General features: G+C 38.0%; 1 protein-coding gene across 4 annotated transcripts in view; it reads left to right on the top strand.

Annotated features, from left to right (window-relative positions):
- ARID4B (AT-rich interaction domain 4B) overlaps positions 1-14,303 on the top strand; it is an 89,784-nt gene that overhangs the window by 73,170 nt on the left and 2,311 nt on the right. For all 4 annotated transcript variants that reach the window (XM_065631644.1, XM_065631641.1, XM_065631643.1 and 1 more), the window contains exons 18-22: positions 3,278-3,362; positions 4,191-4,383; positions 6,809-8,020; positions 9,898-10,008; positions 12,653-12,868. In XM_065631644.1, the coding sequence (XP_065487716.1) occupies positions 3,278-3,362; positions 4,191-4,383; positions 6,809-8,020; positions 9,898-10,008; positions 12,653-12,868 (1,817 nt within the window). The remainder of the gene's footprint in view (positions 1-3,277; positions 3,363-4,190; positions 4,384-6,808; positions 8,021-9,897; positions 10,009-12,652; positions 12,869-14,303) is intronic.

Raw genomic sequence — 14,303 nt, 5'->3', positions numbered from 1 at the left:
GAGGATTAATAAAAATAAATAAAATTAAAAATCAGAGTCCTCATCTAATATTCCAGTACTTGGTTATGAAAATAAGTCTCCTCCTTCCTTTTTTTGATCACAGCCAAAGAAAACATTTGATTCTTCTTTGTTAACAGATACAGACAGTATACTGGAACTTCTCAGTGAATTTGCCAAGGCTCGGTAGTTCTTTGAGGTCACTTGTCTTTCTGAGAAAGTGATACCTTTGCCAGTATACACCTAGAGGCTGGAGAAGTACACTTTCTTCCTTGTTTCGCCTCTAGGACTTCTGTGGAGGATTGACTGCGCTGTATCTGAGAACATGTTATGGTTTATTTTAGCTTGCATTCAGTACCTATGGATGTAATAGAATCAGTACATACTCTCGTGCAAAGTTCCAATAATTTTTTTTGCTATATAACCATTCATTTCATTCTTCATTTTTTCCTTCCTTCCTGTACAAACCCACCTCTCTGGCAGGCATTCATTTTAACCAGTGAGGCCGAAAAGCTTCTCTCCTTACTGGCTTATCTTTGTGTTCATTTTGATAAGGCAAAGGGAATGTTTCTTCTGAAGGCATTCAATTTCTTATTAAATCCCTCCTCTTGGTTCTCAAACCAGTCTGTGCAAACTCTTTTAGAAACACCTCCCCATCTCACCTCTTTCCTCTCCACTCTCAGCTGCTCACTTCAGGGAGCTGAGGTAAGCAAGTGTGGAAGACGGTGCTGCAGTAAAATGACCCAGGCCTTCTGGAAGCACATATTTCTTGTAAGGAGAGCTGAAGAACTCCTTTCATAATGTTTTTTTTGTTTTCTTTCATGAACAAGTTGTCTAAAGCAAGATTAGGGATGAAGTAAGTTTTTGTGTTTTAATAAGGTACAGTTCTATAGACTCTAGTCTGAGTCAGACACACTGTTCAGATGCAGCTTGGCATCTGGTGCGCTGTACCACTTTCAGGGTGCTTTGTTGTGCAGTAGAGTGTAATTTAGGGTCAGGTTGTCAGCTGTGGCTTGGGATGTAGCCCTTTTGCAGGAGCTGTTTCAGCCTGGGGTCCAGTTGTCACAGGTTTAGGCAAAACATATGCATCTGATGTGTGAGTAGTGAAAGGAGCTGTGCATTGCAAAGGTGTGAAGTGTATGCATCTGATTCCCTGCAGAATTCTGTGACACTGGGGCTCCTTGCAGGGACTGACTGCTCTTCCTGTTGCCATTGGGAGTAGAGCAGGATATGCTTTGGCCAGGAGTTGTGGCTATCACACATAGATTTTCAATTTGTGCTGCTTGAGATGAAGAGTTGTGACCACTGCTTCTAATATTTAAGACCCTGTGGTATCTATATATATCCTCTTAAGAGTCTGCACTTCTTTTCTCCTTCGCTTCAGTGTGGCCCAGTCTATCAGCTGTTGCCCCAACAGGCACTACGGTTACCTTGAGTCATGGACAATCTGTGCAGTGCACAGACTGTGCATAGGGGGAAGATACAGCAACATGTTTGAGGCAGAAAGGACAGTCAGAATAATTGCTTTTCACCATGTATTTGTCCAGTCCTAGTTTTGCGTTCCTGCATGCTTTTTGACATAATGAAATACTCTTACATTTATGTGGGTTGCAAAGTCCATTCGGCAGTCTACTTAGCAATATTCCTTGTGGAAAGCACGTATTTGACTCGAAGAAAGATTACTTCAAATAGAGTTTCCCACAGCCTCGCAGAATATGGGATTTTTTCCATACTGGAAAGTACTCTGCAGAGTTGTATTTCAGTTTTGGAGAGAAATCTGAGCCTGTTCACCTACCTGTCATCTGGCAACAGGACAATTACAGCTGTATCTGCAGCTGTATAGGTAATCTTGGGATATTGTGGTCTGCATGGACTGCTGCTAGATTTTATTATTTTTATTGTCATGCGACGGGGGTGGAACTCAGCAACAACAAAATAAATTGTTTTGGAAAACTATTTTCAGAGACTACTGCTACTTCATTTTTTCACTGTATTACTAGATGATATTTAAGTTAATAGAGTATTTAGCTTCTGGCGTTGCTTGTATAGATATTAACTTAGACTATACAGGAAAGCAAGTTGAAAACTTGCCTATTTTTCTCTAATTGTTTGTAATTTACGTGTCAGTATTGTAGATATAATTGGCAGTAGTTGCAAAGAAGCTGAATTGGGAATGTATCAGCAGTCAGTGTATATATCAAAATGGTGGTCAAGTAAGCTCAGCTGGAAAGCCAGTGCGGTCATGAGTGCATTGGGCTGGGCTCCATGTTATACTAGTTTTCTGGGGATGCGTGTGGATTTTTGTTTTGTGAGTTGGGGGCATTTTTGTTGTTTCCTGATTTTTTTGAGGTTTTTTTTAAGTTGGTTTCTTCCCCTCCGTTTTCGTGTTTACAAATGGGGATCAGAATTTGTGTGGCTGTAAATTGAGGCAAAAGTTAATACATACTAATGTTTAACTGACCTGTTTCTTACTCAAATGGTTCTTGGAATTCAGTTGGAAGTAAGAGAGCAGATTATGTTTATTGGGAGGTAAAAAAATTGTTTGAATTGATTCTTGAGGTTTTTCAGAAATACACAATGAAACTGGCAAGTACAGCACCATAGCTACAGTATATTCTTACTAAGAATGTACTTCTGTGGTCTTGGATTTGTATTTAACAGGTCCAACCTTAGTAAGGCACCTGTTTTTAATATCTTGGTGCTATTTAGTGTGTTTTTGTCTAGTGTCATTCTGATAGAAAATGGAAACCTTTAATTGAAAATGAATTGAAAAGTGTTAGTATTAAGTTAGTGACTCAAAAGTTAGTGACTCCTAAGTTTTAGTCACTCCAAATATCACTTTGCAGACACTCAGGCTCAAAAGAATTTATTTTTGTTAACTGGTCGCATTTTATGTAGTCGTAAGAAGTTATTTTATTTTTAAGGTTTTACAGTATATATACAAAATATACCTCTTGGAGATCCATGCAGAATTATCATTCTGGTAGTTTGTTTTACCTGTATATGTGGATTTCAAGCTGTTCAGTGCAGACTGGGAAAATACCAACTTTCACTCTTACCCATCAGCGTAAAAAAACCTTTGTCCTATATGTCCCAGCATATGAAGAATTGAACCTTAGCTGAAACTTCACACACTCAAAAGTACACAAATGACTTGTTTATTCAAATTCCAGTTCAGTTTTTATATGGCTAATTGTTTTGGTTTTCTTCCATTAATTTATTTTATGATGTCATGATTATCTGCCTAAAACCATAAACATGTCCTTTTTTTTTCTTTTAGGTATGATGAGTGGATAAAGGCAGATAAGATAGTGAGGCCAGCTGATAAAAATGTACCAAAAATTAAGCATCGAAAGAAAATAAAGGTAGTTTCTGTCCCTTTTTCTCTCTTGCTCCCCCAACTTTGGTTTAATGTATCCTTAAGTACTTCCTCCTCCTTCCTCCCCCCACTTTCTAACCTTTCGGTTGACCTACAAATGCTTGACAGTAAAAGCGATTTCCTAGCCTTTTAAAAACTAAAACTTTTTTAATCAAGTTTTTGGTGGTTTGTTTGGTTTTCACTTCGGGGGCAGAGGGGTGAGGAAGCTTCTCTTCTTTCTCGTATTTTTAAATGAAATTTATGTATGCATTTATAAAAAAACAAATGCGAAGCTCCATTTTATCATTAGTGGAGGGAGCCAGCTCTGGGGGGGGTGAAATTTGGGAGCTCCCTCTGCTGATTGTGGAGAGCAAACCTATGACTAGTCCATGTGTATGTGAGTATCATTTTATTTTCATAGCATTTGTTTCAAAATTCATTCTTTGAAAACTGGTGTTTCAGTTATGATATATTCCTTTGGCAATGGGATGCAAGGAAGGTTTTCCCCCTGCCCACCCCCAGCACTGTGGTGCCTCTGGAACCCCAGTTTTGTTCCAGAGCTCCCTGCTCACTGTGACACAGTGCAGCGTGTCCCAGCCCTGCCACTGCCGAGTCTGGCACCCTGCGGTGCAGCTGCTCCTACAGCATTGGCTGTGTTTGCTTTCCTGTTTGTTTTAGTGTGAAAAAGTTCCTGTCTCTGGTATAAACAGCTTGGCATGGGCCGTAGAAAGGTATTTGTGATCTTTTAAACAAAGAGGAAAGCATTGCTTAGTTGTAATCTATCTTAAGAGGTATGCTCAAATGAGAAGAGTTTTTAATGTTTTCTTTCACACAGAATAAAACTGACAAAGAGAAGGAAGAAAAGTATTCTCCTAAAAACTGTAAATTGCGACGTTTGTCAAAACCACCCTTTCACACCAGCACATCACCAGAGACTGGGTCCAAACTTGACAGCACCGAAGCCAAAAATACTGAACAAGCTCCAGTTAAATCAATAGAAATTACTTCTATCATTAATGGACTACAAGGTATTGTACTTAAACTTCTTCTAATTCTGTAAATGGCCTTTAAACAGTAGTAAATGACCGTGTAGAACAACTGATGCAACTGTACACTTGGCTAATTATAACATCATCTTCAGAAATAACCCTTGGACAAAAGCAATATTCACAGGTTCTGAAAACAGGTATTGTGGATTCAGTGTATGTTGACAGTCTTAAGAATTACATCCTTTATATTGCCATCCTTTTTTTGTTTCATACACAGCAAAGCATTTTTGCTTCCTGTATTATTTCTAAATTTTTAATTTTTGATTTATGTAACTTTTAGAATGCATGATTTTTTTTTCTTTCAAAATCAGAATTATTGAAGCTAGGTTTCCTATCAGCATGCGTGTTGTTCCTAACATTGTTTTCCTCTTCCCACACATTACAGCAGCATTATCATAACTAGTTGCTTCTCTTCACCCTTGTTTTAGCGTGTGCCTCCAGAAAAAGAAAACATATATAGTATAGCTAGTTTGGGTAACCACCAATTTTTGTGAAAGTTTTAGGAATTTAATAGTCTTTCAGACTTAGTAGAATTTGGATGACATTGGCCACTGGGTTCTAAATTTGTAGGTAGAATAACAGCCAACATAATCTATTAAGCTCCATTTCCTTAGGAAATGAGAAACAAAGCTATTAGCGCTGATGATAATGACACTATTATTAGTGCTATAATTAATCTGTAATTAACTTCTGATTACAAAAGCACAATTTGACATACACGCGCTAATATTTTGGGAAGCTAAGTGTTTTCCATATTACATAATTTCCAGAAATGCTTTTAATTGTATGCAATTCTTTTATCACTTAAGTCCACATAGATTCATGCTGGGGATTCATTTTTTTTGTTACTTGCACGTTTTTGGTTTTAAATATGAAAGGCTCTAATGTTTTACTGTTTCTTTTTCCTCCAATTTCAGAGCTGCTTGCTCAAAACTTTTTACAGCTTGTTTTTTTTTTTCCTAAGCTGGAATGATTGATACTGTTGTATTCAACTTTCATCTGAAGGGCACAACAAAGTAAATAGGTTGAGAGGAAAACTTGATGGACCTGATTTTTTTTTTTTTTTTTAATGTGGTGTTCTTTTCTTTTATTGCAAATAGCAAATTTTGATACCTCTTACATTATAATAGTAGTGTAGTTGACAGTATTGCTTTTCTTCTCTGTCACCGGTTACATTATAATCTTTAAAGAGGTGGTGAGTTTTAGTGAGGAATTGAGCATGAGAGATGGGAAGCAGGATGAGAAGTTAGACTAGCTATGCCAACAAAAACAGATGAGTTACACATCAAGGAGTTACCCATATATTTGAGCCAATTCTCATTGTTTCTCCTTATATTCATATCTTTTCCCATTGAATGGACTTGTTGGTTCCTTCCCCATTATGTTTGTTCTTCTTTTCTCAGTTTCTTTATTCCTGCCTCTGAATTTTGTTACTTTTGCCCTACATTCTTACTGTTCATACATTTCTCCAAGTGCCTTTCATTATTGCTTTCATGTCCTTTTCGCAGGCTGATCATCAAGCTGGTTTCTTAGAGATTATCCAGTGTCTTTGTTCTGTCCTTTTACACTGTGGATTCTCTAGGGAAAATACTGTTTCTAACCTGGGCTTTGGGAAAAGGGCAGATAATGCCAGTATTTGTAACCCATAAGAAATATTTAGAGTTCTTATGTTAAGCACATCTTTCAACTTCTGTTTTGGTTATGTAGAAGTTTGTATTTTATGGATTGGTGCACACTGTTTTTTCCACCTCTTCAGAAATTCCTGGAGATGTGCTGTATAAGCCTTGAAAGGCTGAGGGAGCTGGGTCTCTTTAGCTTGGAAAAGAGGAGACTGAGGGGTGACCTCATTAATGTTTATAAATATATAAAGGGTGGGTGTCACGAGGATGGAGCCAGGCTCTTCTCGGTGACAACCAACAGTAAGACAAGGGGTAATGGGTTCAAGCTGGACCACAAGAGGTTCCACTTAAATTTGAGAAGAAACTTCTCAGTGAGGGTGACAGAACACTGGAACAGGCTGCCCGGGGAAGTTGTGGAGTCGTCTTCTCTGGAGATATTCAAAACCCGCCTGGACGCCTTCCTGTGTAACCTCACCTAAGTGTTCCTGCTCTGGCAGGGGGATTGGACTAGATGATCTTTTGAGGTCCCTTCCAATCCCTAACATTCTGTGATTCTGTAAAACAGAATTTTCTTAGTTCCTAATCTAGCCGTTACGCCTTCTAACAGAACACGAAATAAACTTTTGAACTCTTCAGGAAGTACCATTTAAAATATATACTACTAGAGACCCCTGTAGCATGTGTTTGTATCTGTACTGTTTTCTTTAGTTGTTTTTTAAAGAATTCTTTGTAACCAGAATCAAGACAAACCTTTTTTTCTCTTTTTTTAATTTATTTTTAATTAGCTTCTGAAAGTTCTGATGATAGTGAGCAGGAAGATGACCAAAGTGCCCTGAATGTACATGCTGATGGCAAAGAGGAGTCTCAACATGAAGCTGTAAGCCAAGATAAAAATGAACTCTGTTTAAAAGAACAACAGAGCAGTTCATCCCTCCCAGATGAAACTAAAGCTCTGACAGATGTAGTAGTGCCCAAGTCGGCATCGAAGTCTCCTGAAAGATTGCGAAAAGAGATGGAAGAGCTATCTGAAGATACTGACTCCGAAGGAGAAGACGAAGCCACAAAGAAGAGAAAGGATGTAAAAAAGGAAGTAGTGGATAAAACAGCAAAACCACAGGTGAAACGTGGTAAACGAAGATACTGTGTTGCAGATGAATCTTTGAAGACTGTGTCACCTAATAGAAAGGATGAGAAGTCAAAAAACAAAGACTCCCTTAGTTTAGAGAACAGTAGTAACAGCTCCTCGGATGAAGATGAGGAAGACAAATCTAAACTGAAAATCACTCCAACTAAAAAGTACAATGGACTAGAAGAGAAAAGGAAGTCCTTACGGACAAGTACTTTCTACTCAGGATTTTCTGAAGTGGGAGAGAAAAGAATAAAGCTTCTAAATAACTCTGATGAAAGACTTCAGAACACCAGAGCAAAGGATCGAAAAGATGTCTGGTCAAGTATTCAGGGACAATGGCCGAAGAAAACGCTGAAGGAACTGTTCTCAGACTCTGACACTGAAGCTGCTGCCTCCCCTCCACATGCTGCTCCTGAGGATGCTGCAGCAGAGGAGCAGCTTCAGACTCTTGCAGAAGAAGACATTTCTTTGCCTGGCTCTGAACTTGAGAAATCTTTGCCAGCTAGCGCGGACGTTAAACCTGTTGAGGAGAAACCGACTGATGTGGGTGAAAAGAAAGTTGAATTTCCAAGCAGTGGCAGTAATTCAGTGCTAAATACTCCTCCTACAACTCCTGAATCGCCTTCGTCTGTAACCGTAACTGAGTCCAGTAGACATCAGTCCAGTGTCACTGTCTCTGAGACGCTGCCCCCAAATCAAGAAGAGATACGAAGCATTAAAAGTGAAACAGACAGCACAATAGAGGTGGACAGTGTTGCAGGGGAGCTGCAAGACCTCCAGTCTGAGGGAAATATTTCTCCGACAGGTTTTGATGCCAGCATCAGCTCCAGTAGTAGTAATCAACCAGAGCCAGAGCATACTGAAAAAGGTAAAGGAAAGGGTAAACAGCTGTCTTCAACCTAGCCAGCTCTCATTTTAGCATTGCTGATGTATTTTCATTCTGTTATGGTTACACTGCTGGAAAGTTAGTTGTTGGAGGTACCAGTAGCCTTCTGTCTACTTCAGATGTGTGCAGATGGCATAATCATCTAGTGAATAAGAGAGAATCTGCCAGGAAGTTTCTTAGCCTTTCGTTAGGAATTGCGATGGTTTCAATGAGGAATAAAATATATAAGAATAAAGTTTATACTGGACTTGGCAAGAAAAGCCCAGAGCGAACTGCAATACATTGTATAAGGAGTATCTATTGTAGCAAGATGGATACATATTGAGTTCCTTGCTTAGAAGATACTGTTCCATACATAAAATTTTGCTTCTCTCTTAAGCTGTTTATTGGGGAAAGAAAATGCCAATTGTTGCATACATAGGCAACCATTTCAAACTTAAATCCTATGAAATTAATAAAAACATACAAATCAAGCTATATTTCAGTTTCAGATGTGATTTTGCAAATTGAAGTTCCTATCCTGAGACCACTAGAGAACAGGGATAATAAACACTGAGCACTTGCACATGTGATGTCACTGTACTGCTGTCTGCTATTTAACTGTTCATGAGGCTGGATCCAAAAGCTTTTTGTGAAAGTCACTGGCTCTTTTACAGTTCCATCAAAAGTACAGCTACTTTCACTACTGAGCACTTTCAAGTGCCTAAAAAAATATTAATATAAGAAAAAAACCCAAACAAAACAAAAACAAAAAAACCCCCACAACAATAACAAAAAATCCCCCAAACATGTCTGAATATAATCCTGAGATGATGGAAGTGGTTTCTTCATCTCAACAGATTTCAGTTAATAATTAACTGGATTTTCTCAAAATGACTTTAAGGTGTGTTGTCGTCATCATTCTGTCTGAATTGTTCTTTTGCAAGAATGTGACAAAATGTGTTCCTTGAACAAAAGAGAGAGTTTGGAAGAGGTAAATAGGTAGCCCTCAGTAAATAGGTCTGTATTGCTTTGTTAATTACAGATGTGTAGGTTTAGAACTTAATTTGTTTGCTTTTTTATATAAAAGGAAATAATTGCCACATGAAAAAAGTTTTACACTGTTGCGCGATATTACTTTTGCATGCATTAGACTTTAACTTCCTTTCTGATTTTGTCAGCTTACTGCCCATTTTAGAAAATGGAGTTTCTTAAGTGGTTTTGTTACAGAAGTAATTTTTAATCTGTAACTCAGGTGGTTGCGGAACGTTTGAACAGCTCCTAAAATTTGCTCCTTTAACAGGTGTACTAGAATTCTTGTATCTTATTTTTCTGCTTTCCCCTCCTGTAGTCACAAATAAGGGTAGACTTTTTCCCTTTGTTTTTTTGCTTGCCTTGTTTTTTTAACATTGTCTAAGATTTTTTTAATGAATACTTTCAATTAATGTATTTACTGATCACAAATGATTGTTTCATTTTTTTCTTACAGCTTCAAGTGCAACAGGCTTTTTCAAACATTTTCCAGTTCCAATAGTTCTTGATAAGTTTTTCAAATAAATATATTCTTATTTAATTTACGGTATAAAAAAAAAAATCCATGTGGTTTGAGAGAAATTCAGTGATGCCTATGGCAAGGTTACTTGCAATCATCTGACATGTGCCTTCTAACCAACAAATTGTGTCTGCCGTCCATCCTCCTTCACCTCCTGTTGTCAATATAAGTAGAAAGCTGAGCCATTTTAAGGATAGGCAGGAACATTCACATTGTTGTCTACAAACTTAAGCTCTGAAGTAGTTTTTTGGAGACTTTGAGAAAAACACACAGAAGTGCGAGTACTTATTTAACTTCTGATTTTTTTTTTTTTTTTCCCCAATTATAGTCTGTACAGGCCAAAAAAGACTTAAAGATGCTCAGGGAGGAGGCAGCTCCTCAAAAAAGCAGAAAAGAAGCCACAAAACATCTGTGAACAGCAAAAAGAAGAGCAAAACTAGTAAGTACAGAAGCTCTGTGTGAAATGAAATGCATTAAAAGTGTGGTGTCATTTGTTTGAATGATTGTAGGAGATTAAATCTGGAAATAAAAAATGTATTTGGACAAAACGTTCTCATCAGGGAATTCTTAATACTGTTTAAATGAAGGAACTACTCTTGCTGTATGCCAAAGTGGTTTTAAATGTCTTGTGTTCTTTCTGTGCCTGTTTCTAAGAGGTCCTTAATATCGTGTAATTCAGGAAAACCAAGAAGAGCAAGTATGTCGCAGCTGGTAGGATTGGGACAGGAATCTCTGTAGCATGATAGCTGCATGTTTTAGAAGGGAGCTGGATGAAATTACACTATGTATTTTCTGCAAGATGAGTTTTTAGAGGTTAATATCTCTTCCAGTAGCAAATATGAGAATAATTCCAGAAAAATATAGGATCTATTTTCTTCCTATATCATCTGTTACATCTTTAGTAAATAATGCAGCTTTCGCAGCTTTTTTGTATTTGTAGAAGCTCATTGAAATAGAGACCACAGTACTGGGGAAGAGAAGCTTAATAAAAGCAGAGCTGTATTAGAGAGGCATATGAACACGTGTTGGGGAGGCAGCAAGTTCAATTACTGCCTCATCTCATGGTTAATAAAAAATACCAGGGAACAGTGAGCTGGAGAGTGAAGCGAGGAGGATAGCTGTAAAAAAACGCAGTTAAAGCAAGGTTAGAAAGCATATGCTATCCCTTTTTTCTTCTCTCTCCCCCCAGCCCCCTCCTTTCTCTAACAGCTTTTACTAAAAGTCTGTACTTTATGGTATTTGCTTTCACCCCACTAATCCTTCATCTTCATTGATCTCCTCTTCACATTCTCGCATCCTTTTTCATTCCATTTCACTAATCTCCTCCTTCAATAATCCTTATTCCTTCCCTCGCCCCAGGAATAAAAATAACGGAACAAACTGAATTTGCAGAACTAATACAAGATTTTTAGTCTTGCAATTGTTCCCTTTGATGTGGTGAATTTATCTCTCTTTCTCAACCAGTGTTGTCTTCAGGATCCAAACAATTTAAAGATAGAATTGTTTCTTGTACTGTTTACAGTCCTTGGTGTGTATGCACTCAGTTTTTATTATCAGGCACTGCTGTATATAATAAGGGCAATAAATAGACAAAAAGTGGAGTCAGTTGTGAGCAAAAATTGTTTTTAAAAAAAATCAGGTATGCCAGTTAAAGCTGCGTTTGTAGCATCTTCAACTCTTGCTGCTGCATTAAGCTGGCAGCAACTCTGCAGCCAGCTGAGTTCTTACACACCATGTGTATCTTGGTGTTCAAATTCTCTGGCGTACTTCACCAGATCATAAAGATCAGAACAAAAAGGGACTTTTCAGGGTTCATTTTGTCAACACCTAGAGCAGGTAAAACTGAGGCATAAGTTTCTCTTGATAAATATTAATTGAAGATATTTTTAAAAACAACTCTGATGATGGAGATTCTGCAGCTGCCCTAGGCATTTTATTCCAGAGTGTCACTAGACATCTGTTGAATTATAATCTCTTGCCCCTCCTTCCACCCTAGTTATATTTGTAATGCTAAACAAGCTTCATCCTTTCAATCATTACTCGTAAGTCATGTCTTTTAGACATTATTTTGCTACCATTCTTTGGGTAGTTGTATTAGAAATCTGCGTTCAGCCTGTTGCTATCGTTAGTTATTTCAGTGTGAGGTGAAGTTCCTCTGTTTTGGGTCAGCTGAAGATGTTTTTCTGCAATTAAAGAGTTTGATTATCATGTCTGAGGATTTTTGTAGATGATGTCACACAAGTTCACGTTATTGCTAGTCATATTAGCACAGAAAACTACAATAAATGAAGGTGACATAAGGCTAAGAAAAAGACAAACTGTTTACTCTCATTTCTGCTACACATGTCCTAGGAGTATAGTGAAAAGCTTGTCTGTAACTAGTACTGCTAAAACAGGATAGAGGTTGGTATATATCGAATGCCGACTGCTTTAGAAAAAAGTATAGCCCCGTAAGCAGAAATACATGGATAATTTTTGCACCTACGCTGACATATGGATTGCCTCTTTGCCTTATTTTCTAACATAGGCCATTTATTTATGGATATGGTTCTAAAGCAGCAAATGTGGTGCTGTCTTGAGCTGTTCCGAGAGCAGAGTGCATCTTCCCTATATGGACCTTGAGCAGTTGGATTGTATTCAAGAATCTCCTTACAAGAAGTGTGCCCCTACCCCACCCTCTTATGTTCTTGCATACACACTTTCAGGAATATACTTGTCTCAGTATTCAGGATGGATTGTGGAACCACAGTCTGGTACTTTTATCTGCCCTCCAGCTCTGTGGGATTTTATGAATCTTCCTGCACAGCAATTAACTGGATGGTGTTTCCAATGCAAGGTGCCCCTTTCATAGCATGCCAGAATTAGAGGAACCCCAATACATACCTGTTTTGTGGTCCTGTATTTCGACACTAGCGATGCAAAGAGCTGTGTGCCAAGCTTTTACAGTGACACAGATTATATCATTTTAGAGTAGAAGGATTTCGGTTAAACAAACTCCTGTTATATGAAAATTAGCATGGGGTAGATTCTGGCTTTAGTTTGGTTGCTTTGTTTTATAACAATATATTTTCTTCTGTCTTCAGCAAACAGCAGTGATAGTGAAGAACTATCTGCTGGTGAAACTGTGTCCAAGCCTCAGTCAGCAAAATCAGTTTCTACTGGCATGAAATCTCACCAAACCAAAGCACCCACAAGAACACAATCTCCAGGAAAATGTGGGAAAAATGGAGAGAAGGAGTCTGATCTCAAAGAACAGAATAATCGTTTGCCCAAAATTTACAAATGGAGCTTTCAAATGTGTAAGTATTTGATTCAAAATATGCCTACTGTAGTCTTGCATTATGGTATGAGAAGGCTTTTTGAATTTTGTGTATTTTTGGGATTTTTCCCTAAAATTACTCCATCCTCAGTTTGCTTAATTTTGTGATAAATCATGATTTAAGAATTTGTTTTGTTTTGTGGGGTTTTTTTGTTGTGTGGGTTTTTGGTTTGGGTCTTTTTTGTTGGTTTTTTGGTGGTTTTTTTTGGTTTGGGTGTTTTTTTGCAATTGCAGTGCAGGAAACTGCCTATATTGCACTCTTACAATACTGTTTCTAGATATGACTCCTGCACTGACTTGCTGTTCCTGCCATCCTGTGCAGACCTGTCATTCTGGCATGAATGTTATTCACTCTGTGTGCTTCTTGTGTTGATATTTTCTTGCTGTGTTACTCCTCATTCTCCAGTTCTTGTTCAGACACTTACATGATTGATTTGTAACTTTCTCCTCTTCCATTTTGCCTTAGTAAACCAGGACATGTTCACTATTTCTAGTAGTAAGAACTCCTGGTGTGTTTGTGTCAGGCAGCTACAGGTACAGGTGTAGATACCAGTTAGTAGTGTTGAAAGGATCATGCATTTGCATATCTGAAAAACAGTCCAGTAGCTTATTAATGTAATTTCTTAATTACCTCTATGTGTGTGCTATTGCAGTGTTATTTGCAGTAGGGGAGAAAAGAGAAGATACTAGGTGATTGAAGCCTTCTTCCTCAATAGACCAATCAGAAAACAATTGAAAATAATTATTTAAACCAAAAAACTCGCTGTTTTTAGCCCTCTCTCTTACAGCATCTGTGTGTTTAATTGCCTGGTCAGCAATAAATTGTTGGCCTTAGTACTGACTGTAGATGAATGGTATTGCATGAGTTGCTTTCTCTTTGCTTTTAAAGGTCAGATTGAAACTGCATTGTGGTACTGATTTAAATTACTTCTTAAAGTGATCTGTAGTATCTCATTCAGTATTCACAGATGACCTTAGTATGTGTCAAGTTTCTGAAGTTCTCAGAGCATTATGGTCTGTGCTTTTCTGTGCTCTCCCAGGCTGTGTGAAGGCTGCTGTTCTCACATAAAGCGGGAACAGGAAAGAGCTGGCACAGCACACGGCGTAGACACATCTGCTGAATTTTTTGCCAGTGGCATTCTTTCATCCAGGGAATTCTCCACTTAGACACCTGTTTCTGTAGTGAGAGAATCTGACCCTGCATTTTTTTTCTTCAGCCCTGAATCTCAGTGTTACTTTACAATAGAAGTACTTTTCTTATAGTCCTTCTTCACAGTCAAGTTACGTTATTTTTCTCTTTATGACCATGTAATGTGTCTTTATTGCCACTTGCTGGCCTGCTGAGATTAATTGGGCAAGTTTCTCGTGCAACACATTTAGAGCTTTTGCTCCTTCCTTCCTTTCTACCATGGCTA

This window comes from Caloenas nicobarica, chromosome 3 (assembly GCF_036013445.1).
Source record: "Caloenas nicobarica isolate bCalNic1 chromosome 3, bCalNic1.hap1, whole genome shotgun sequence".
NCBI lineage: Eukaryota > Metazoa > Chordata > Aves > Columbiformes > Columbidae > Caloenas > Caloenas nicobarica.
The sequence above is the reverse complement of the archived record's forward strand: the minus strand, read 5'-3'. Positions and strand labels throughout refer to the sequence as shown.